The sequence below is a fragment of the Oncorhynchus mykiss genome, chromosome 25, assembly GCF_057628025.1.
Source record: "Oncorhynchus mykiss isolate SJ-2025 chromosome 25, ASM5762802v1, whole genome shotgun sequence".
Lineage (NCBI taxonomy): Eukaryota > Metazoa > Chordata > Actinopteri > Salmoniformes > Salmonidae > Oncorhynchus > Oncorhynchus mykiss.
This window is the reverse complement of record NC_143046.1, coordinates 71,142,004-71,166,409: the sequence shown is the minus strand read 5'-3', so window position 1 is coordinate 71,166,409 and position 24,406 is coordinate 71,142,004. Positions and strand designations below refer to the sequence as shown.

Genomic DNA, 24,406 nt, shown 5'->3' with positions numbered 1-24,406 from the left:
ATATGAATTTCTTCTTCTCCTTTCCTTGTGTGTAACTGGTGAAATGGCTAGCTAGTTAGCGGTGCGGGCTAGTAGTGTTTAAAAATCGGTGACGTCACTCGCTCAGACCTTTAAGTAGTTGCTTCCCTTGCTCTGCAAGGCCCGTGGCTTTTGTGGAGTGATTGGTAATGATGCTTCGTGGGTGACAGTTGATGTGTGCAGAGGGTCCCTGGTTCAAGCCCGGGATGGGGCAAAGAGAGGGACAGAAGCAATACTGTTACTTGAGCACAGATCTGGCAGGATATGGATGGGTGAAATTAACATGGTGGACCTCTATCCAGTCAACTAGCTTCCTTTCAGAGGTAAATGACAGAAGGGAGACTAGGGAAGGAAGCTGATTAGAGTAAGGAGATAGCCTTTGAGCGTGACTTGTGGTAATCCTCTACTTTAGACTGTTGTCCTGGGTTCCGCTTGGAGAGGGGAGAGAGGGCGGTTGCATTCCTGTGCAGGACAACCCAGATGCCAGGAGGCACCCCAGGCCAGCTGGGAAGTAAACAACAACCTCCACCCTGAACACTGCTCTGCCTATCTCTTCCCCCTTCGTCTCTCTCCATCCTAGACTATCCTTAAACCTTCACCTGACTAACGTCAACTCATCTGAACATGATTAAGGGTTGCTTTTTGTTGCCATAGCTTTTGTCAGTTCACTTGCAGTGTAGCAATATGCATCTGTATGCATGCATATTTGAATCCAGGGAGTGATGGGCCAATCATCTATTGTCTACATTGATGGGGTCTCCTCTCCACACAGCCCCTGGCTAGTTACCTGCTTGTTCTTGTACTTCTTCAGGTAGCGCGGCGACACCAGGCACTCAGAGTTGATGTCGTTGGTGACAGCTGGCTCAGCGATGAACTGCGGGTCAGGGTTCATGTGCTGCATCTTGAGGAAGGATAGAATGTTCTGGACCTCCAGGTTATAGGAGCTGTCTGCCATGGTCTTCCCCTTAGAGGCCAGGCGGCACGCTGCCATCCAGTGGGCATATGGCTTCTCCTGCATGGGAAGGAGGGAGGTGGTGGTTATGCTGAGGCCAATGACATACAAGGCTTTTCATTAGGTCCTAGAGCACTTTCCAATGTGGTAACTGCAATATTTTCACCTACACTCCAACTATTGACACAAATCTGATCAGTCTTAATATGTTTCTAAGTCGCTTTTAAATGTAACACCATGAGGAAATGTATTGTATTCTTGACATGGTGACAGATAGTCCTCCATGCAGCCAATGGAAGCCAGAGAGCCACACTCACAGCGTCACACCGCAGCCAGATCTCGTTCATGCCGTCAGCCACTGGGATTAGCAACTTGATGTTGAATTTCTGACTGGAAATGTTCACATCTGGTGTTACCTCGCAACCTACAAAGACAAGGAAAAGTTCAGAGGAAGGGGACAGGAGGGGGTCAAAACCATCTATCACACACCACTGTGGATCACACACTTAGGTCATAAAGGAACTGTTGACTTCTTGTGTGTGTGTGTGTGTGTGTGTGGGGGGGGGGGGGGGGGGGGGTCCTGGTACCTCTTAGATTCATTTGGAGGGAGGGTGTCCCATGAGCCTCCTCTTTGCTCTTGTAGCAGGAAATTGTGATGTCCTTGAATGTGCACCAGTATTGCTTGTAGCCTTTCAGTGTCAGCTTTTTTGGCCTGGAAAATACATAGGAGAGAGAGCGAGAGAGGCAGCGAGAGAGCGAGAAAGGCAGCGAGAGGAGGCAGAGAGCGAGAGGCAGAGAGCGAGGTACATGGGAATAGAAGCGCAAAAGGTGTTTATGTGCACCATGTCATCAAGTACAGACGTATCTGCAAAGGGTCAATTTGACGGAAGCACATCTCCGCTGGGAAAATGTTTTCATGCAGACTTTGGAATATTCGCATGAGAATCTGTCACCAGTTGGATGGAAACCTAGCTCGTCATCGGTGTTTATCAAATCAAATTTTATTGGTCACATACACATGGTTAGCAGATGTTAATGCGAGTGAAGCGAAATGCTTGTGCTTCTAGTTCCGACCTTCTGGATGATAGCGGGGTGAACAGGCAGTGGATCGAGTGGTTGTCGTTCTTGATGATATTTTTGGCCTTCCTTTGACATTGGGTGCTGTTGGTGTCATGGAGGGCAGGTAGTTTGCCCCTGGTGATGCGTTGTGCAGACCGCACCACCCACTGGAGAGCCTTGCAGTTGAGGGCGGTGCAGGTGCCGTACCAGGCTGTGATACAGCCCGACAGGATGCTCTTGATTGTGCATCTGTAAAAGCTTGTGGGGGTTTTGGGTGACAAGCAAAATGTATTTAGCTGATGTGCCTTCACCACACGGTGTATGGGTGGACCATTTCAGTTTGTCTGTGAGGTGTACGCCCAAGAACTTAAAACGTTCCACCTTCTCCACCACTGTCCCTTCATTGTGGATAGGGGGGTGCTCCCTCTGCTGTTTCTTGAATTACACAATCATCTCCTTTGTTTTGTTGATGTTGAGTGAGTGGTTGTTTTCCTCACACCACATGCCGAGGGCCCTCACCTCCTCCCTGTAGGCTGTCTCGTCGTTGTTGGTGATCAAGCCCACTACTATTGTGTCGTCTGCAAACTTGAAGATTGAGTTGGAGGCGTTCATGACCACACAGGGAGTACAGGAGAGGGCTGAGCACACACCCTTGTGGGGCCCCTGTGTTGTGGAACAGTGAAGTGGAGGTGTTTCCTACCTTCACCACCTGGGGGCAGCCCGTCAGAAAGTCCAGGACCCAGTTGCACAGGGCTGAGACCAGGCCCTCCAGCTTGATGAGCACTATGGTGTTGAATGCTGAGCTGTAGTTAATTAACAGCAGTCTTACATGGGTATTATTTTTGTCCATATGGGATAGGGCAGTGTGCAGTGAAGGATGATTGCATCATCTGTGGACCTGTTGGGGCGGTACGCAAACTGAAGTGTATCTAGGGTGGCCGGTAAGGTGGTGGTGGTGATATGATCCTTGACTAGCCTCTCAAAGAACTTCATGATGACAAGTGAGTGCTACGGGGCCGTAGTCATTTAGTTCAGTTATCTTTGCCTTCTTGGGTACAGGAACAGTGGTAGCCATCTTGAAGCATGTGGAGACAACAGACTGGGCTTGGGAGAGATTGAGTATGTCCGTAAACACCAGCCCGCTGGTCTATGAATGCTTTGAGGACGCGGCTAGGGATGCTGCCTGGGCCATTTAGCCTTGCCGTCTGGGCCAGTATTCTTGAGAGGGTGAACACATTTAAACGTTTCACTCACAAGAAGGAAGGGGCGCAGTCTTTGTTAGTGAGCTGTGACAGTGGCACTGTATTATCCTCAAAGCGGGAAAAGGTGTTTAGTTTGTATGGAAGCGTGACGGTGTCCGCGACGTGGCTGTTTTTGTAGTCCGTAATTTCCTGTAGACCCTGCCACATACCGTATCTGAGCCGTTGAATTGCGACTCCACCTTGTCGCTGTACCGGCATTTTGCTTGTTTGATTGCCTTGGAGGGAATAACTACAACTGCGATCACATAAAATAACACTCTCTGAACACCCTAGCAGAGTTCCCAAACAACTCGACATATCCCGTTGGAGCTATTATCTCCCCCCCCCCCGCTCAGTCTTAATTCTGTGTTCCAAAAAAAAAAAAACAGGAACAGTTAGCAACGCACGTCTCCCCCTCCCCACCAAAGAAATGCCTCATCCTCTCCACCCCACATTGAGTAAGTGACAACGTCCAGACCACATAAAAAAAAAAGGAGGGAGAAAACAAATTCAATAGCCCAGCCTACATATACCTCCCCCGAAGGACATAGGGCTAATCGTTTGGACCAAATAAAACCGAAATGTTGGGGCAAATCCTTAATAGGGATCAATAGGATAAGTTGCTTGTTTTTATTAAAACATAATATCAACAGGATAAGGCCATAGGCATAAAATTGACACATTGAGCTTCCTGTTAGGTCTGTAAATGTATTGTAAATCGACAGCCTATAAATGGTGGAGGCCAAAGTGAAAATAATACCTACAAATAATAATTAAAAAAGGGGAAATAAAAGTAGGCTGAAACATTACTAGACCTAGGTTAGGCTATAGAGCCTATCCCTCTCTCAGCTAAAAGAAAATAAATACAAATTAGACGGCTATAATGACATTTAGCAGGGTGGGTGGGTCTTTGGATATCAGCTATAAGTTGTCTTAACGCCATTAGTAATAACAGTAATCGCTTTTAGTCATTGGTCCATTTCTCAGTGACCAGGATTGTCCTTCAAAAAACGTTTTGCCTCTATGGGAGTTTTGAAGTGTTGCAGGGCTCCTTGAAGAATCCTGAGCTCGTTTGGGTATTTGAATCCCCTGAAGATGCCTCGGTCAATGGAGTATTTCTTCACCACGTCAAACACTCTGCGCTTTCGGCGTATTCCAGCTGACAGGTCCTGGTGTAAAGTGAGTTTGGCATTTCCCCCTAACGGTGTTGATTTTCGCCGCCTGTAGGACTCGTTCCTTGTCAGTGAATCTCAGGAAACGTAAGTGATTGGGCACAATGGTTGTCTGGCTGCTGGTGGGGGCCTCAGTGAGCGCTCTCGATTTCTATGGGCCTGTCAGTGGACAGGTGGAGCCACTCGGGGAGTTAGTATTGCGGATCAGTGGCATGTTCCCTGTTCTTTTTCACCCAGATTTAATAGAACACAATTATTCCTTCGCTCCCTGTTTTCCAGGTCCTCTATTTTCTCATCCAGATACTCCATTTTCTTTTTAGCATATGCTATTGTTTCCATGGTGTCGGTCAGTGAGTTTTCCATGGATAGCATCCACCCCTCTGCCTTATCCAGGTGCCCCGCATTGATGCTTATCTTGTTGTCAGGCAAAGCATTTTCCAGGGTTGTCACCCCTTGCCACCTATCACACTGAGCTGAGACTTAATGCAATCCAATTTGATGTTGAGCTCTGTACGTTGGGATGTCAGCTCAGAAAGGATGTCAGCTCAGAAAGGATGTCTTCGACAGAGTGCGAGGTTGGCATTTGTTGGGCCTCGGGGGGATGGGTTCTCTTGCTCCTGGCTAAATGGCACTAGCTTTTTCTTGGAGGCTTTTCCCGTAGCTAATGCTCGAGTCCGGGTAAAAATGTCACCTGTAATATCGCCTTTTGTAGCCGCCATTACTTTTTGACTAAAGCTAAAGGAGTTAACTTGAAGTGGAGGTAAGATTAAGAATGGTAAACTACTTGTGCGGAGCTCTTAGTTCATGCGGCCATCTCGTTCAAGGGTCACGTGATCCCCCTAAGGTCAGTTTTGAATTACTCCTTAATGGTTTAGATTAGGGTTGCAAAATTATTTCAAGAAATTCCCTGGTTTTGAAGAACTCCTGGTTGGAGGATTCCGGATTTCCTGCTTATTCCCTCCAGATTCCGGGAATCCTCCAACCGGGATTTGGGAAAATCAGAGAATTTAATTGTAAGTTCCTGGAATTTTGCAACCTTAGTTAAGATTAGGATTTCAGGATGATACACTACAGCTACAGCTGCGATTAAAGACAACTTCTACAGCAGAAGCAGTTATTGAACTCACTTGAAGACTTTGACGTAGTCGGCCAGTTCAGGAATGGACGTGATATCACCCTGAGAGGAAGAGAAGAACAAACACGTTTATTGATTAAAGGAGAAGGGTAGGATTCTGCACAACTAACAATGATTTCAGCATTGCATATAAAGGAACAGTTGTGTAATCAAGCTTTAACTTCCTCAGATAAGCTGTATAAACTACAGTAATTTGGGGAGGGGTACGTTTAACAATGGCCACATGTGATACCAACTACAGTATTTAACCTTCTGAACAAGCCTCTTGCATTGCAGTAAAGTAACATTCAGTGAACTAAAGTAGTACAAGGGTGTTGTAGGCCTATCCTCCCTCCAGGGTGATCGCCAGGTCTGACAGGGTTAGGGTTGGGGTTAGTATAGGACAGTCTTGCCTCTCTCCAGGGTGATCGCCAGGTCTGACAGGGTTAGGGTTAGTATAGGACAGTAAGGTGTAGTACCAGGGTGTTGGAGGTCTTGCCTCCCTCCAGGGTGATCTCCAGGTCTGATAGGGCAGCGTCCACCTCGTCCACCTCCTTCTCACTGTTGTTCATGTGGTTTCCTGACGACATGATGGACAGCTTGTTGATGTGGTACTGGGGGACAAATAGAGAAGGGGTTAAGGTTTAGCTTAGTCCTTTACTCTATATGCCATGAAGGTGACATGTCATTTCAATACCACATGATCAAATATTCTCCTGTTTTATATTGAGAACATCAATAGAAAAAATAGAAAAAAACATTCACTTTTCGGTTTTGCTCCACTGGGTTTTGTTTCTATGTACACTACCGGTCAAAAGTTGTAGGGCTCAAATAAACAGTCCATTTAAGACATGTAGGTCAGTCAATCCGGAAGATTAAGAATTTTGAAAGTTTTTCCCAAGTGCAATCGCAAAAACCATCAAGCGCCATGCTGAAACTGGCTCTCATGAGGACCGCCACAGGAATGGAAGACCAAGAGTTACCTCTGCTGCCGAGGATGTTCATTAGAGATACCTGCCTCAGAAATTGCAGCCCAAATAAATGCTTCAGATTTCAAGTAACAGACACATCTCAACATCAACTGTGCTTGAATCAGGCCTTCATGGTCAAATTGCTGCAAAGAAACCAATACTAAAGGACACCAATAATAAGAATATACTTGCTTAGGCCAAGAAACACGAGCAATGGACATTAGACCGGTGGAAATGTGTCCATTTGGTCTGGAGTCCAAATTGAAGATTTTTGGCTCCAGCCGCCGTGTGGATGAGACGTGTGAGACGCGGTGTGGGTGAACGGATGATCTTTGCATGTGTATTTCCCACCATAAAGAATGGAGGAGGAGGTGTGATGGTGTGGGGGTGCTTTGCTGGTGACACGGTCCGATTTATTTAGAATTCAAGGTACACTTAACCAGCATGACTATCACAGCATTCTGCAGCGAAACACCATCCCATCTGGTTTGCGCTTAGTGGGACTATCATTTGTTTCTCAACAGGACAATGACAACACACCTCCAGGCTGTGTAAGGGCTATTTGACCAAGAAGGAGAGCAATGGAGTGCTGCATCAGATGACCTGACCTCCACAATATGACTGTAAAACAAAGTATGTGTACAGTGTGTAGCAACCATGTCGAGACAGAGTGGCTTTGGGAGGGAAGGGTATGATTTAGTAGAGAAAATGGGTGGGAGGGTCAAGATGCTGCAATCTCAGCAGTGACTGTAAATGTGTCTTTAATAGAAGCACATGTGAGTAGTGCAGACTTGGGACATCGCGTGCAACATTTCTACACTGATTCACAATGGAAATACCATCTTGTCTGTTCAGAATCCTGTTTGTAATATTGGGGAGAGTCCCTGACCTTGCCTGGCCATTCACGCATTATCATGTGGACCAACGAGAGTCAGTCTCAGAACGGCCTGATCCACCCCACAGTGGCACTAAGCCTATGACTCACCAACACTCAATACAACTTGTTGACAAACGGTATTTATACTTTCAAGCCACCCCACCTCCCACTAGTCCCTTTCGATATATGAATGAACAGCTGCCTAGAGGGAGGGAGGAAGGGAGTGAGGTGGTGTGGGGGTGAGAGGTAGAGGGGGCTGGAAAGGAAAAGAGGCATATTTCAGGACGCTTTGGCGGAAGCGCTCATAGCCAGCTAGGGTTTCAGAATGTAGGACAAAGGCTTCTCCCTCTATGTCACAATGGCCTTTCCTCAATTGGATTTGCTCACCTCCTGCGTCCTCTCTCCTCCTTTGCCTCCTTTTGAAAAAGGTCAAAGTTAAACGAGGAGAGTCGGCGAGGAGAGTGAACGTGTTTGGAAATTTGTTTGCTTGAAATGAGACGGTCATTCTCCACACGCACATCATTACGCAAATTGTTTACAGGGGGTGGATCCCAAAATAAATGTGTAGAGTAATCCCCAAAAATTTGTTCGGATAAACATAAGTATCCTCAATGAAAGGTGGCTATCGAGAGGGGAGGACACTCCTGTTTACCTACTAACAAATTGCCACAACACTCAACCACTTATCGGTTTCCGGGTGACGGAGGAGAGAGGACAGTCTTTTGCCCAAATGAGAATCTCCCCATACATCTACCTCCGACACCCACACTACACTGTGTTTCTGGGATGTGATTTACTGGTGTGTGCGTTGTATGTATAGAGTTGGAATTGGGAGCAGTAGGCTGATTTGCAGACCATGCCCTGTGCTTTTATTCTCCACCCTATGGACTCCAAATACAGGCCTGTTTACTGAGCTGGACATGGCTGGCTAGTTGCTATACTTAGACAAGCTGACATTTCCAGGTGATAGCCTGCTAATGCCAGCCAGCTCCCTGGACACAGACCACTTAATGTAATAAACCCACCCCTTCTCTTCCTGCCTGACTTCAGGGAAACCTTAGCCATGACTCCAACAGATACCTTTAACTTAGCAAGAGAGAGTGAGATAGCTGTGCTAACAGACAGGTAGTGACAGGCTAGCTGTTAATCCAAACAAACTGCAGATCAGCATCTCCTCAGGGGGGTCGAAACACTAAACCCTCAACCAATGGTGTATTAATAAATGTCTCGGCCCCTGTTGGAAAACGTAGCATAGTAGTTAACAGCTTTCAGTGTAAATGGGGATAGAGGAATGTGTAGGAGGCTACAGGTCCGGTTGGAGTGGGTGTTCCATCCAGTAGTTGTGGGGTGAGTCCAGTAGCCTTAGTGCTGAGTAAATAATAAAAATGTATGTTATTGTTCGGTTTTTAAAACAACTCATTCGCCAATGTCGGAACAATTATTTGAATTCCATGTCATTGTTTTTTTCTCTAAAAGATAAATCAGATCAAGCCCGAACTGTGTGATGTAGAAGGGAGTTGTAGCTTCCAACAGGCCAATACTCAACATAATTACCACATTTTCTGTGCTAAACTAACCACAATGACCAGCAAGCTGGTCATTTTTTAGTAACTGCAAAACACGTCTCAACGTCAACAGTGAAGAGGCGATTCTGGGATGCTGGCCTTCTAGGCAGAGTTCCTCTGTCCAGTGTCTGTTCTTTTGCCCATCTTAATTTTTTTTTTTTTATTGGCCAGCCTGAGATATGGCTTTTTCTTTGCAACTCTGCCTAGAAGGCCAGCATCCCGGAGTCGCCTCTTCACTGTTGACGTTGAGACTGGTGTTTAGCAGGTACTATTTAACGAAGCTGCCAGTTGAGGACGTGAGGCATCTGTTTCTCAAACTAGACACTAACGTACTTATCCTCTTGCTCATTTGTGCACCAGGGCCTCCCACTTTCTATTCTGCTTAGAGCCAGTTTGCATTGTTCTGTGAAGGGAGTAGTACACAGCATTGTATGAGATCTTCAGTTTCTTGAATTGTCTCGCATGGAATAGCCTTCATTTCTCAGAACAAAAATAGACTAACAAGTTTCAAGTTTCTGGCCATTTTGCGCCTGTAATCAAACCCACAAATGTTGATGCTCCAGATACTCAACTAGACTATAAAGGCTAGTTTTATTGCTTCTTTAAAATCAGCATAACAATTTTCAGCTGTGCTAACATAATTGCAAAAGGGTTTTCTAATGATTACTTTGAAAATGATAACCTTGGATTAGCTAACAACATGCCATTGGAATACAGGAGTGCTGGTTGCTGATAACGGGGCTCTGTAGATATTCCATAACTATATATATATATATATAGATATATATAACTATATATATATATATATCTATAGATATATATATATATATATAGATATATATAACTATATATATATATATATCTATAGATATATATATAGATATATATAACTATATATATATCTATATATATATATATAACTATATATAACTATATATATATATATAACTATATATAACTATATATATATATATATATAACTATATATATAACTATATCTATATATATAACTATATCTATATATATATCTATATATATAACTATATCTATATATATATAACTATATATATATATATAACTATATATATATATATAAATATATAAATATATATATATATATAAATATATATATATATATATATATATATAAATATATATATATATATATAAATATATATATATAAATATATATATATATATATATATATATATATATATATAACTATATATATATATATATAACTATATATATATATATAACTATATATATATATATATATATATATATATATATATAACTATATATAACTATATATATATATATTTTTTTTTTTTTTTTTTTTAAGTGCCTTTTCCAGCTACAATAGTCATTCACAACATTAGCAATGTCTACATTGTATTTCTGATAAATGTTATTTTAAATGGATTAAAAAAAAGTGTTTTTCTTTCAAAAACAAGGACATTTCTAAGTGACCAAACTTTTGAACGTTAGCGTATATATAATTGAGTTAAATAAAGCAGCATACAAACATGCACTTTGTTTTCTTGAGTAAGGCAGCTCCAAAATGCAGGCGTTTCAGCCTAGCTCAGTGCTTTCTGTGGTGGTGGGGCAAGATAGCAGAAAATAGAGCGCGTCACCATGATTGGCTCAGTGTTCTGTCACTCATGGGGACACTATGTCACCACCAAGTCTAAAGGAAGCCCATTGGGTTCTGCCATAGAGTTATATTAGAAGTGCCCATCCAAGAAGGCCAAGGTCATTGGCCACAGATAAAATTACATCAAATCACATTCTCTACAGTAGCTTTGATTGGACTAATCATGTCAACATCACACTTAAAAAATCGTAGCTAGCAGTCATCATGAATCAAGTAAACTGGAAAATTATTTTTAATCCTTGTCATATGAAGATAAATTACAGATGAAACGCATCGGTGCTCATCGGCCATTGGACAATATTACACAACAAGTTGAGCTACAACTGGGGAAATGCGTTTTGAACTTTCATCCAACTCTGAATTGTAAAAATCGGGAACTCAGGCCTCTTTCTAGATCTACGACCTGAAGATGACTAACGTCATCATGATTTAGTAAGCTGTTAGTAGCCCATGTGCCTGACCCTAATAATTTTGTATATTTTCACCTCTTAATTTCACCTACAGTGCCTTGAGAAAGTATTCGGCCCCCTTGAACTTTGCAACCTTTTGACACATTTCAGGCTTCAAACAAAGATATAAAACTGTATTTTTTTGTGAAGAATCAACAACAAGTGGGACACAATCATGAAGTGGAACGACATTTATTGGATATTTCAAACTTTTTTAACAAATCAAAAACTGAAAAATTGGGCGTGCAAAATTATTCAGCCCCCTTAAGTTAATACTTTGTAGCGCCACCTTTTGCTGCGATTACAGCTGTAAGTCGCTTGGGGTATGTCTATCAGTTTTGCACATCGAGAGACTGAAATTTTTTCCCATTCCTCCATGCAAAACAGCTCGAGCTCAGTGAGGTTGGATGGAGAGCATTTGTGAACAGCAGTTGTCAGTTCTTTCCACAGATTCTCGATTGGATTCAGGTCTGGACTTTGACTTGGCCATTCTAACACCTGGATATGTTTATTTTTGAACCATTCCATTGTAGATTTTGCTTTATTTTTTGGATCATTGTCTTGTTGGAAGACAAATCTCCATCCCAGTCTCAGGTCTTTTGCAGACTCCATCAGGTTCTTCCAGAATGGTCCTGTATTTGGCTCCATCCATCTTCCCATCAATTTTAACCATCTTCTCTGTCCCTGCTGAAGAAAAGCAGGCCCAAACCATGATGCTGCCACCACCATGTTTGACAGTGGGGATGGTGTGTTCAGCTGTGTTGCTTTTACGCCAAACATAACGTTTTGCATTGTTGCCAAAAAGTTCAATTTTGGTTTCATCTGACCAGAGCACCTTCTTCCACATGTTTGGTGTGTCTCCCAGGTGGCTTGTGGCAAACTTTAAACGACACTTTTTATGGATATCTTTAAGAAATGGCTTTCTTGCCACTCTTCCATAAAGGCCAGATTTGTGCAATATACGACTGATTGTTGTCCTATGGACAGAGTCTCCCACCTCGGCTGTAGATCTCTGCAGTTCATCCAGAGTGATCATGGGCCTCTTGGCTGCATCTCTGATCAGTCTTCTCCTTGTATGAGCTGAAAGTTTAGAGGGACGGCCAGGTCTTGGTAGATTTGCAGTGGTCTGATACTCCTTCCATTTCAATATTATCGCTTGCACAGTGCTCCTTGGGATGTTTAAAGCTTGGGAAAAAATATTTTTGTATCCAAATCCGGCTTTAAACTTCTTCACAACAGTATCTCGGACCTGCCTGGTGTGTTCCTTGTTCTTCATGATGCTCTCTGCGCTTTTAACGGACCTCTGAGACTATCACAGTGCAGGTGCATTTATACGGAGACTTGATTACACACGGGTGGATTGTATTTATCATCATTAGTCATTTAGGTCAACATTGGATCATTCAGAGATCCTCACTGAACTTCTGGAGAGAGTTTTCTGCACTGAAAGTAAAGGGGCTGAATAATTTTGCACGCCCAATTTTTCAGTTTTTGATTTGTTAAAAAGGTTTGAAATATCCAATAAATGTCGTTCCACTTCATGATTGTGTCCCACTTGTTGCTGATTCTTCACAAAAAAATACAGTTTTATATCTTTATGTTTGAAGCCTGAAATGTGGCAAAAGGTCGCAAAGCTCAAGGGGGCCGAATACTTTCGCAAGGCACTGTATTTTGACTTGGTGGTGCACATGTAGCCTATAACTCGTTTTTGAGAAATGTAATCAATCAATCATCGAATCTTGTAAGAGCTTTCATTATCTGCTTATTATGCCCCCTTTCTTTATCCGACTGTTCTGACTTGGTGTACAGGGAGAACACTAAAAACGACCAATGTTTTCAATTCTGTCGCTGTACATTTCAAGTGTGCTGAACAAACAGTTATACTGACTACGTCCATCCTAGATCCCTCATTAACTTCTTCGATATAGGGGGCGCTCTTAATTTTTGGATAAAAAAAACGTTCCCGTTTTAAACAAGATCTTTTGTCACGAAAAGATGCTCGACTATGCATATAATTGACAGCTTTGGAAAGAAAACACTGACGTTTCTAAAACTGCAAAGATATTGTCTGTGAGTGCCACAGAACTAATGCTACAGGCGAAACCAAGATGCAATTTCATACAGGAAGTGCCCCAGATTTTTAATGCGCTGTGTTCCAATGTCTCCTTATATGGCTGTGAATGCGCCAAGAAGGAGCCTACACTTTCTGTCATTTCCCCAAGGTGTCTGCAGCATTGTGACGTATTTGTAGGCATATCATTGGAAGATTGACCATAAGAGACTACATTTACCAGGTGCCCGCTTGGTGTCCTCCGTCGAAATTATTGCGTAATCTCCAGCTGCGTGCATTTTTCCATTTGGTTCAGAGGAGAAACCAAACTGCCACGAATGATTTATCATCGAATAGATATGTGAAAAACACCTTGAGGATTGATTCTAAACAACGTTTGCCATTTTTCTGTCGATATTATGGAGTTAATTTGGAAAAAAGTTTGGCGTTGTAATGACTGAATTTTCGTTTTTTTTTTCTTAGCCAAACGTGATGAACAAAATGGAGCGATTTCTCCTACACAAATAATATTTTTGGAAAAACTGAACATTTGCTATCTAACAGAGTCTCCTCATTGAAAACATCCGAAGTTCTTCAAAGGTAAATGATTTTATTTGAATGTTTTTCTTGTTTTTGTGAAAATGTTGCCTGCTGAATGCTAGGCTTAATGCTATGCTAGCTATCAATACTCTTACACAAATGCTTGTGTAGCTATGGTTGAAAAGCATATTTTGAAAATCTGAGATGACAGTGTTGTTAACAAAAGGCTAAGCTTGTGAGCCAATATATTTATTTCATTTGCGATTTTCATGAATAGTTAATGTTGCGTTATGGTAATGAGCTTGAGGCTATAATTACGCTCCCGGATACGCGATTGCTCGACGCAACAGGTTAATGTCTTCATCGAAATTACAGATTGCCTCTTATCCGCTTGTCATCCCCTTATGCCATAGTTTGCACATCTCAATTGTCAGTAGAAACCACATTTGTTTAAAACCCTTGTGTAGTCTTAACATTCTGTATACTCCCCTTGTCCTAAGGATAAAAAAAATGACCCGACTTCTCTAAACCCCTAAAAAAAGCAGCTTAATTGAATTTTAAACCACAAATCTATTTTGCATGAAGAAACAACCTGTTATTCATGAAACTTTAGGAATATCTCAATTTTCCCTGTTCACAATGCATAAAGACCGCATTTAAAATCAGTGGACACCACTTTATTATTACAACACCTGTCATAATTGTTAAGTCTTGACTCACGGTTATCAAATCGTAGCATTCTTGAGAAAGTGTGAAAGACTTTCAGTGGCATCGTGGCTCGGAAAATCACCCTTCCCCTCTCTGCATCCCAGAGACTACATGTAGCCTCGCCTCGGGACCTAAACACGCCCGCTAAAATTAGCAGCCCTATGTAGGCACGCAGGTCAATCTCATCTCGTCCAATCTCGTCCTTTTCCAGTAGTCTCCATATTTACAGAAACCCTCCAAATTTGTCATCTCCAGATGTGATGAACATGTAGAACGTTGATGCGATGTCCTGGTCATGGACAACTGCATGTCTTGTGGGTCCTGGGGTCGTCCTTATGACATTCTGTGCTGCCATCCTGCCCTGGTTGTCATATGGTGACAAGGACCATGTTATTTTGCTCTTCTTTGACCAAAATGTCTTAGCTTGGGGGATTTCTTCTTCATCTGAAGATGATGCATCGTGCTTTGGGTTGTATTCTTGCCCATCTTCTTCTGCAGACACCTCATCCTCTACTAAATCATTGTTCATTTGTTCCTCCTGGACATCTGAAAAAAATCAGATCTACGACCTGTTGGGCACTCATGGCACTCATGGCTTCAGCAAAGAGAAAACTGGAGGAACTGTCATCTGCAGTACCTTTATAGCCTCTGACTGCATTCCCCATTAGTAAACAATGCTTTCAAGAAATGTTTATTTTGTCTGAAATGTTGTTTATTTTGTCTGTGAACTTGAGTCATGTGTGGGGTCGTGGAGGGGAGATGCTGAGTTCAATCAGTAGCACACAATCTCAATTTCTCAGTGTGTGGGTGTGTCTTTAAAATGTGTAAATTATTTTATAACTGTCTTAGGGTCGTTTTTGACCAGGCAATCTTTGTACCCTGGTGTTTTACAGCTTTCATGGAAATAAGAACAAAGGCGATGTTTCACTTTTTCTAATTTTGTGGTCACTCTAGGAAAAGTCATCAAATTTCAAGTTGAAAAAAAATGTCATTTAGGTGGTTGTCTCTGCTGTTAAACATACTGTTGGGTCATTTTTGACCCTTAAGACAACACAAGGGTTAAGCAAGTCAGCCAGATCAGCAGTAAATGAGGCAGTAAATGAGGCGGAATGAACTGTTTTGCTGCCAGACAAGGCTCCGCTGATAGCCAGGTGTAGCGGTGGTAAGGTGTTGAGACTGCTGTTGGGACAGCTTTGCCCCACCAAGATTTGCATGCTAAAATTGCCACTGACAACGACCATAATCCACTGTGCAACTACTTGTCCAGTCTGTGCATTTATTTTACGCCTGCTATGTTAGGATAGCATGGGGCAGACAGAGGTTGAGAAAAGAGATAAATGCAGGGTAGAGAGCAGTTGCCTCGCAAGGTATCTCTACCTGAAAATACATGATCTAAGTGAATGATAGCTAGTGTTCAGCAGTCATAAAAGTATGCCTTATTTACATTGAATAACTACTAAAATAGTGATTTATCAGACAGCATACAGTAGGCAGCAGCTCTATATAGATGAGATGAAATAATAAAACTAATGTAATATACACAACAGATATTTTATGGGCAGTCACTATCATCATGGGACTTTTATTCATTGTTTCATTCTGTGTTGTTACAGCATTCAACACACATTTCATATAAAAATGTATCAAAACCCGAAAACCGTGTTTATTTTTTAATAACTGAACCCGAAACCGAACGGACCTCAAAAAGCACTAAATCGCTCAGCACTAGTAGCTGTGGTTACCCTATAATTACCCGTTGGGGTGAGGACACGCTGGCGCCCCCAGGTCCTGTCACTCAGGCTTTACGAGGGTCGGAAATAGCAAGGGGCTAAGGCCCAGGCGTCACAGACAGGATCATTTTGGTTTCATTGCAGTTGTTCCATGAAAGCATACAATATTGCATACAGTTAAAAGGACAATTGTGCCACTTCTCAACCTCCTATTCATTATCGCCAGCACCAAACAAGTGTCTATATACAATACATAAATACATAATGGATGGACACGCCTATTCATTCAATGGTTTTATTTATTTTCACTATTTTCTACATTGTAGAATAATAGTGAAGACATCAAAACTATGAAAAAACACATATGGAATCATGTTGTAATCAAAAAAAATAAGTGTTAAATCAAAATATAATTTAATATTCTTCATTGACTGACCTTCATTTCTTAAAGTAATGATGGACTGTCATTTATCTTTGCTTATTTGCGCTGCTATTACCATATTATGGACTTGGTCTTTTACCAAATTAGGCTATCTTCTGTATACCACCCCTACCTTGTCACAACTGATTGGCTCAAACGCATTAAGGAAAGAAATTCCACAAATGTACTTTTAACAAGGCACACCTGTTAATTGAAATGCATTCCAGGTGACTACCTCATGAAGCTGGTTGAGAGAATGCCAAGAGTTGTCATCAAGGCAAAGGGTTTCTACATCAAAGACTCAAGTATATTTTGATTTGTTAAACACTTTTTTGGTTACTACATGATTCCATATGTGTTATTTCATAGTTTTCATGTCTTCACTATTATCCTACAACGTAGAAAATAGTGAAAATAATGAAAAACCCTGGAATGAGTAGGTGTTCTAACTTTTGACCGGTTCTGTATGTGCTAAAAAGATAAGAAATGTCCTAAAAAATGCTTCCTCTGTGACATCACGTGGTAGGTTTAAAAGTAAGAAAAACTGATTTTCAAAACCTGCAAAGAGTTTCTAGCCAGGGGGAGGGTATTTTCTCTCCCCACATCACTGTGAATCAGTGTTTTAAAATCATTTTTAAAAAAGTTTAAAAAATGTAATGTAACTTTTTCACACATGTAGACTGGTATTGTGCCGGAGATAATGAAAACGAGGTTGAAAAGTGGTGGAGTTTGAGTACCGAAGCAGACCAGACACCCACCACATCCAAGTCTAACCCCTGGGCAACACGCCCATTCAATTCATTAGTTGTTCTGCAGTGTTCTGTTCAACGGGCAGTGAGCCCATAGAGAAGATAACTACTGGAGGGCTTAGTAAGCAGTCCTCAACCAGGCCAATTAACATGACGCGCACGCACATAGGCGCACACACACACATCTCACCTGCAGAGCGGCGAACATCATCATCTCCTCCTCAGTGCACTCTATTTCCTCAAGCAGGATGGCCCACTTGGCCTGCTCATAGAGCTGGTTCACCCGGATGGCATCGTACTGCAGGGAGGAGAAAACATAGCACTAAGCCTGCCTCTTCACAAGTACATAGCATAGACCCACACACAGCACTCAGAGACATTCCAGCTGAGAAAACAGGACGGCCCAGAGGGGTACTTCCTCTCCACTCTACGCCCCCCAAAAATCTGCCAGCTGCAGATGTAGGCTGGTGGGGTGTGTGTGTGTGTGTGTGTCTATTTTGCTTGTGGTGTGTAAGTTGTTACACAATTCAGAGAAACGCAATAAAAGTTGAGAAACCCTAAAGTCTCATCTGATGGAAAAACAAGTCCATGTACTGTACCTTGGGGTTGAGGTCAAAGAAGCTGTGGTATTTAAACCGCAGGAGGAGCACCTCGTTCTCCTTGACATCCTGCTCCATCAGAGACCTGGACGAGTCCAGCCATCTTCACACACACCGAGAAATAAAACACACCATATTTGACAGAACAGTGACTGTCACACTTCTGAAAGAAGGTTCCACAAACAGAATGACCTCAGTTTTAATAAAGTTGTGAAACAGGGGCCAGTTGCACTACAGCAGACAAGACTGGTGCTAGATGGTTATTATTAGGGCGACTCACCCCTGGTTGATCTTGGCCTTGTCCAGGAGGGACTGGGACTTGTAGAGTTTAGCCAGGATATCGGGCGAGGATATTGGCTGGCTGACAGCAAGGATGCTGGGATTGCCCTCAGAAAGGGGGCTATCTCCGAACCAGGCGGTGGTAGGGGACAGGGGGCTGCCGTCTCTGGAGTCATAAGTGGGGGTCATGGTCTTACTGTACAGGCCTGGACTGGAGTAGATGCTTCCTGCAAACCAGACAACACGTGTTGTACCCTGGGTTAGACTGAGGAATGTTGGGCTCAATTCCATTTCAGTTGGAGAGTGATTGAAATTCCAATAAAAAAATGTATTTTCAATTCTTAGATTAGAATTTCAATTCACTTCCTAAATTGAAATTGATCCCAATTGTGTAAGTGACATCCACCAAGACAAAGACATATCACAAGTACCATACCTGCAAAACACTGAATACGATAAAACAGTCACAATACAGTCCCCTGCAACAGAAGGTACTGAACGTGTGAGTGTAGCGCAAAGCACAAGTGCCTCCAAAAAAGTGACCATTGTTCCACAACACACACTTGCAGCCTGTGGTTGGTAGCACCACCGATCTGACCGGTGCTTGATGCCCTGCCAATGCTGTTGATGCGCTTTATCATGCACATGGTTCATACGATCATGATCACATGGTCCACAACCTGAGAGGTGCACAGAGCAAACTATACAGCACAACCAGCAACATATGAGAGGGGCAGTGGAGGGTGTTACACAAAAGTGTTAAAGATAGCATCTCTGATTTGTTTGTGTTCCATTTAGGGGAAAACGGTGGATGTGCGTTTGGAGGGAGAGATTGGGCTCCCTTGGCTGGAGAAGTGCTCATTTATAAAGAGTTGTGTGTGTATGAAAAAAATAGAGATCTATTCAGATTGAAGCCATTGATAATTGACATAAGACATAAATAACCAATGTGAAACCATGACACTTCCTGTTGGCTAGCCTGTAGTAACAACCCACACTGACCAGGCCCCGTTGGCCTGAAAAAATAGGCAGGCCAAACCACTAACCACAATCTCAACAAGAAATGGCCTGTGTGTGTGTCTAATACAGTCAAAGTAATGAGAACAGCAAGGGTTTCTAGAAGGCTCTATAAAGGTTGACTCATAAATGCAGGGAGGGAGGCAAGGCAGGTCAGCTAGAGCGCTGCTCTCCCATACGGTCACAGGAGGAATCCCAAACATCTAGGGAAAGCTGATAAGAGTATATACACTGTCAGGCCAAAGTGGTTACTCCCAGCCGTTGACTTTCAGTGGGACAGTGCAAATGGGCTGGAGGGCACCAACTATGTTAACATTTCCTAATCCTTCAACCCCCTTCACTGGGGACTGCTAGGGTCTGGAGGGGTAGACCACCCAGCGCTTTGTCACCATATAAAAGTGTCTGTTTCTACACATGGCTTCTGTATGGATTTGGGATGGGGTTGGTCCATTTGAAATTGGGTGAATGTATTGTTGTGGACATACCATCCTTCTTCCAATCACTTAATCATTATATTTCACTCTTCTTGGTACCTGCTGAGCAAACCGTGAACAGATTTCTAGCAAAACAAACACATAGTGAGCAAAGCTGGTTTTAGTGAGCTTGGTTCTGTTGGAGTGAGGCAAAGCCTATCTTGTAACCAGAGTCAGCTGATTTCCTCATTCCGGTGACAAGGACAGCAGCTGGCTTCCTATGGATACAGCCTTGTCAGGTGACCAGACCATCACTCCAGCTGAGGGGTGAGGGGGTAAGGGAAACGGGAGGCCGTGAGGAAGGGGAGAAAGCAGACAGAAGACCAGGAGAAACCTTACCTTTGACCGGCCCAATGTAAATTATCTCAGAGGCTGGAGTGGGAAAAGAGAAAAAGGAGGAAGGGAAGGAAAGCAGAGGAAAAGGAACAAAAACAAGAGGACAGATTAAAAGAGATTAAAACAAGGAGATATTTAAAAGACAAGAGGAAAAAAGAAAAAGTAGGGAGTAGGAGTTTTTTTTAAAGAACATGGATGAGAATGAGTACCAGGGAAGGGCACTGCCAGTATGCCAATCTAACCAGCCCTAGATTAGATCCCGTTGCCCCCTCAACAGAGGAGAAAGGAACGTGGTATGGCAAACCATGGACAGTTCCTATCAAATTTCCAATTGAAAAGCCAGGCAGGGCAGGGTGTTCGTTGGAATGACCCAGTGATACATAACATACCTACTGAAATTAAAGTCCTGGACATAACTTTACATGATGAGAATATTGTAGAGCTGATCATCTGAGAGGAACAGCAGAGTAGCAGACCCCATGGCAGAGGAGCAGCAGGCATGGTCTTAGTCCTAGTTCTGTGTCATAGTCAACTGCTAGTAATATGGATGTGTGGGGGGGTCTGGGATTTTCCAGTGACAGCGTAGACATGTGGGTGGAGATGGGTTGTGGTTTTAGAGTCAGAACTGACTCGTTCTAAACACGATCTGGATCAACCCAAAACATCCTGCTTGGTCTAGGGTGAACTTCTGAAGTCAAATCTTGCCAACTGATCTTGACCGCAGTATTGCCCCTTCACCCGGTTTCCTCTGTGGTCCAGTGAGTGTGTTGGGAAGGAGATAAGGAGTTATCAGGTCAAGGTCAGAGGCAACAGAGGGCCTCCTTCAGTATGGGTGGAATGGGCAGGACTGTAGGGAGAGGCAGTGGCTGAGCACCATACAGATAGCATCAAGTGTAAGGAAGAGGCTGTGGGTGCGTGTGTGCGTGTGTGTGTGTGTGTGTGTGTGTGTGTGTGTGTGTGTGTGTGTGTGTGTATATATTGCATCGTAGGCCTGGGCCTTGTTATTCCCATCAGGCGGCCACAGCCCTTCCCAGAGGGGAAGCAACACAACAGTCAGAAATTAACTCCCAGCAGCTCGGCCATGAAACACTGCACATTAAACATTTACTCACTCCTACCATCTGAGCTGGGGGGAGGTGTATGTGCGCACACATTTTTCTGAAAGTCTTTTTTATCCTAAAGCAATTTTGACTCTTTGCATAGAGTTTTGGCTTGGCCAAATTCATTTTAGAAACCCCTGGCGAACTACTAACATTGATATCCTATTGATCTGTGTGGTGATATTTGGGGCAATACCAGTCACACACACACACACACACACCTGTTCAAAAGAATGGGGTCACATAGAAATGTCCTTGTTTTTGAAAGAAAACCACATTTTTTGTCTATTAAAATAACATCAAATTTATCAGAAACACAGTGCATTGCCAAGAAAATGAAGATCTCATACAACGCTGTATACTACGCCCTTCGCCGAACAGTGCAAACTGGCTCTAAGCAGAATAGAAAGAGGAATGGGAGACCCCGGTGTACAACTGAGCAAGAGGACAAGATAATGTACTGCCTAGAACGCCAGCATCCTGGAGACACCTCTTCACTGTTCACATGAGCCCATTCTTTCTATTCTGGTTAGCGCCAGTTTGCACTGTTCTGTGAAGGGAGTAGTTCACAGCGTTGTACGAGATCTTCAGTTTCTTGACAATTTCTCACATGGAGTAGCCTTCATTTCTCAGAACAAGAATAGACTGATGAGTTTCAGAAGAAAGTGCTTTGTTTCTGGCCATTTTGAGCCTGTAATCGAACCCACAAATGCTGATGCTCCAGAAACTCAACGAGTCTAAAGAAGGCCAGTTTAATTGCTTCTTCAAATCAGAACTACAGTTTTCAGCTGTGCTAACATAATTGCAAAAGGGCTTTCTAATGATCAATTATCATTTTCAAATGATCAACTTGAATTAGCTAACAACGTGCCATTGGAATACAGGAGTGATGGTTGCTGATAATGGACCTCTGTACGCCTATGTTGATATTCCATTAAAAAATATAAAGTTTTAAAAGGCCGTTTCCAGCTACAACAGTTGTTTACAACATTAATGAATCTGATCAATTTGATATTATATTAAATTACCAAAAAAAGCTTTTCTTTCAAAAACATGGACATTTCTAAGTGACCCCAACCTTTTGAACAGCAGTGTATATACAGTTGAAGTCAGAAGTATACATACACATAAACAAAATAGATTTAAAAACTCAGTTTTTCACAATTCTTGACATTTAATCCTAGTAAAAATTCCCTGTCTTAGGTCAGTTAGGATCACCACATTTTAAGAATGTGAAATGTCAGAATAATAGTAGAGAGAATGAAAGTAAAGCAAGAATTGAGAGAATTAAAGCAACATCTCAAGACATCAGTCAGGAAGTTGCTGCTTGGTCGCGAATGGGTTTTCCAAATGGACAATGACCCCAAGCATACTTCCAAAGTTGTGGCAAAATGGCTTAACGAAAACAAAGTCAAGGTATTGGAGTGGCCGTCACAAAGCCTTGACCTCAATCCTATAGAAGATTTGTGGGCAGAACTGAAAAAGTGTGTGCAAGCAGGGAGGCCTACAAACCTGACTCAGTTACACCAGCTCTGTCAGGAGGAATGGGCCAAAATTCAAACTTATTGTGGGAAGCTTGTGTAAGGCTACTCAAAATGTTTGACCCAAGTTAAACAATTTGAAGGCAATGCTACCAAATACTAATTTAGTGTATGTAAACTTCTGACCCACTGGGAATGTGATGAAAGAAATAAAAGCTGAAATAAATCACTCTACTATTATTCTGACATTTCACTTTCTTAAAATAAAGTGGTGATTCTAACTGACCTAAGACCTAAGGCATTTTTACTAGGATTAAATGTCAAGAATTGTGAAAAACTGAGTTTAAATGTTTTTGGCTAAGGTGTATGTAAACTTCCGACTTCAACTGTATAATATAAATTAAAGGTGTAACTCAAGGAATTAGTGAAACTCTGCTTTTATTCTAATACTCAGAAAAAGTAAGACTATTTCACAGGATCACCCATGGAGTCAAATGGCAATGGGAATCGACAAGCATAGAATTGACATAAAGCATTGGAGAGAGAGCCAAGAGTCAGAGGTTGTTGGCTTAATGTCCCTTCTCCCCCCTTCACTTTTTACCCCCCTCTCCTGCCACTCTCACCCCTTCTGTCCCCTTTTCTCATCCCCTCCTGGAGCCTACAGGCTGTGTATGCATGTTTGGGATGGTGGGCCAAGTAGATACAGGGGCAGGGCTGGGACAATGGAGGCCTATTCACACTGCCTTAGCATTATCAACGCTGGCTGACACTGCATAGATACCACAGCACAGCACCATGTTCCTCCTCCTTCCTCACATCACTGTAGCAAATTCACTGACAAGGCTAGCAGGCGGGAGGAGGAGTGGCCACGTGTAGCTATTGCTCTGCAGCCTGGTTTGAGTTTAAAATGGCAGGCTGACCAACTATGCAAGGAATCCCAACCATTCACTCCCTCCCTGCCAAGGAGTAAGGAACCCAGAGTCTGCAAATCATACCCTTACTCCTCAAACTCAGTCTTATTTAGGCAGATAATTATTTTATTTTTTTTTAATTTTTTTTAAACTCATTTTGTTGTCGACTGTTTTTAAAACCCTATGGGTGGTTATAGGTAGCGGGATAGATACTCCAAGAAAGACAAAGGATGCTATTCAACCGGTTATTGGACTGTGAAGAACCGCTAAGTGTTTAGACAGTATCCACAGGCTAGAAAGCATATGCTAACTGGGTTAGCATCCATAGGCCCAGCCAGTAGGATACTATGGAGTAGAAGGCTGTTGGAGATGGGGTTCAGGGTAGGCATTGTGTGTTTGAGGAAAATGAGTGAAACTTACTACCTGATCCAGGGGTGAGCAGTGGCCCCTCCAGCTCCAGAGCCGCCTCCTCAGCCTCCTCCAGCTTTTTCTTCTTCTTCTTGGGGTCGCGGGGCTTACGCAGCAGAGACGCCTCCTCTGGATGACGGATGTCTAGAGAGGGAGACACCGAGAGAGAAACAGAGACGAGTTACAAGAAATCCAAAACAGTGTCCCGGTGCTTCAAGTCTGACACCTACAGGCTCCAGAACAGCTTATCCCCCTGCCACAAGACTGATAAATACCTAACAACATGACTACACAGACCGAGTTGAGCCCTGTATTTTAATTCTTATGTCTCGATGCACACTCAAAGTGCCCTACACACGTACGCACACTGACACCAACACACTAAAATTGCTCACACACACAATATGCAGATACATGTATGCTGACTCTATACACACACACACACACACACACCCAGCCAGATACAATCATCATATACGCTGCTGCTACTCTGTTTATCATATATCCTGATGCCTAGTCACCTTACCC

At 42.8% G+C, this 24,406-nt stretch overlaps 1 protein-coding gene across 16 annotated transcripts in view; it reads right to left on the bottom strand.

Moving 5' to 3' along the window:
* The window catches only part of LOC110504215 (fermitin family homolog 2), a 69,657-nt gene that overhangs the window by 6,589 nt on the left and 38,662 nt on the right, over positions 1-24,406 (bottom strand). For 4 of the 16 annotated variants that reach the window (XM_090220995.1, XM_090220998.1, XM_036963020.2 and 1 more), the window contains exons 4-13: positions 23,894-24,022; positions 19,982-20,014; positions 18,154-18,379; positions 17,874-17,976; positions 17,465-17,572; positions 6,036-6,170; positions 5,570-5,619; positions 1,558-1,682; positions 1,288-1,394; positions 806-1,030 (exon numbers count right to left, since the gene is read on the bottom strand). In XM_090220995.1, coding sequence (XP_090077121.1) covers positions 806-1,030; positions 1,288-1,394; positions 1,558-1,682; positions 5,570-5,619; positions 6,036-6,170; positions 17,465-17,572; positions 17,874-17,976; positions 18,154-18,379; positions 19,982-20,014; positions 23,894-24,022 — 1,241 coding nt within the window. Of the gene's footprint in view, positions 1-805; positions 1,031-1,287; positions 1,395-1,557; positions 1,683-5,569; positions 5,620-6,035; positions 6,171-17,464; positions 17,573-17,873; positions 17,977-18,153; positions 18,380-19,981; positions 20,015-23,890; positions 24,023-24,406 lie in introns of all 16 variants that reach the window. The other 12 variants (XM_036963023.2, XM_090220997.1, XM_036963019.2 and 9 more) reach the window with 3 other exon arrangements.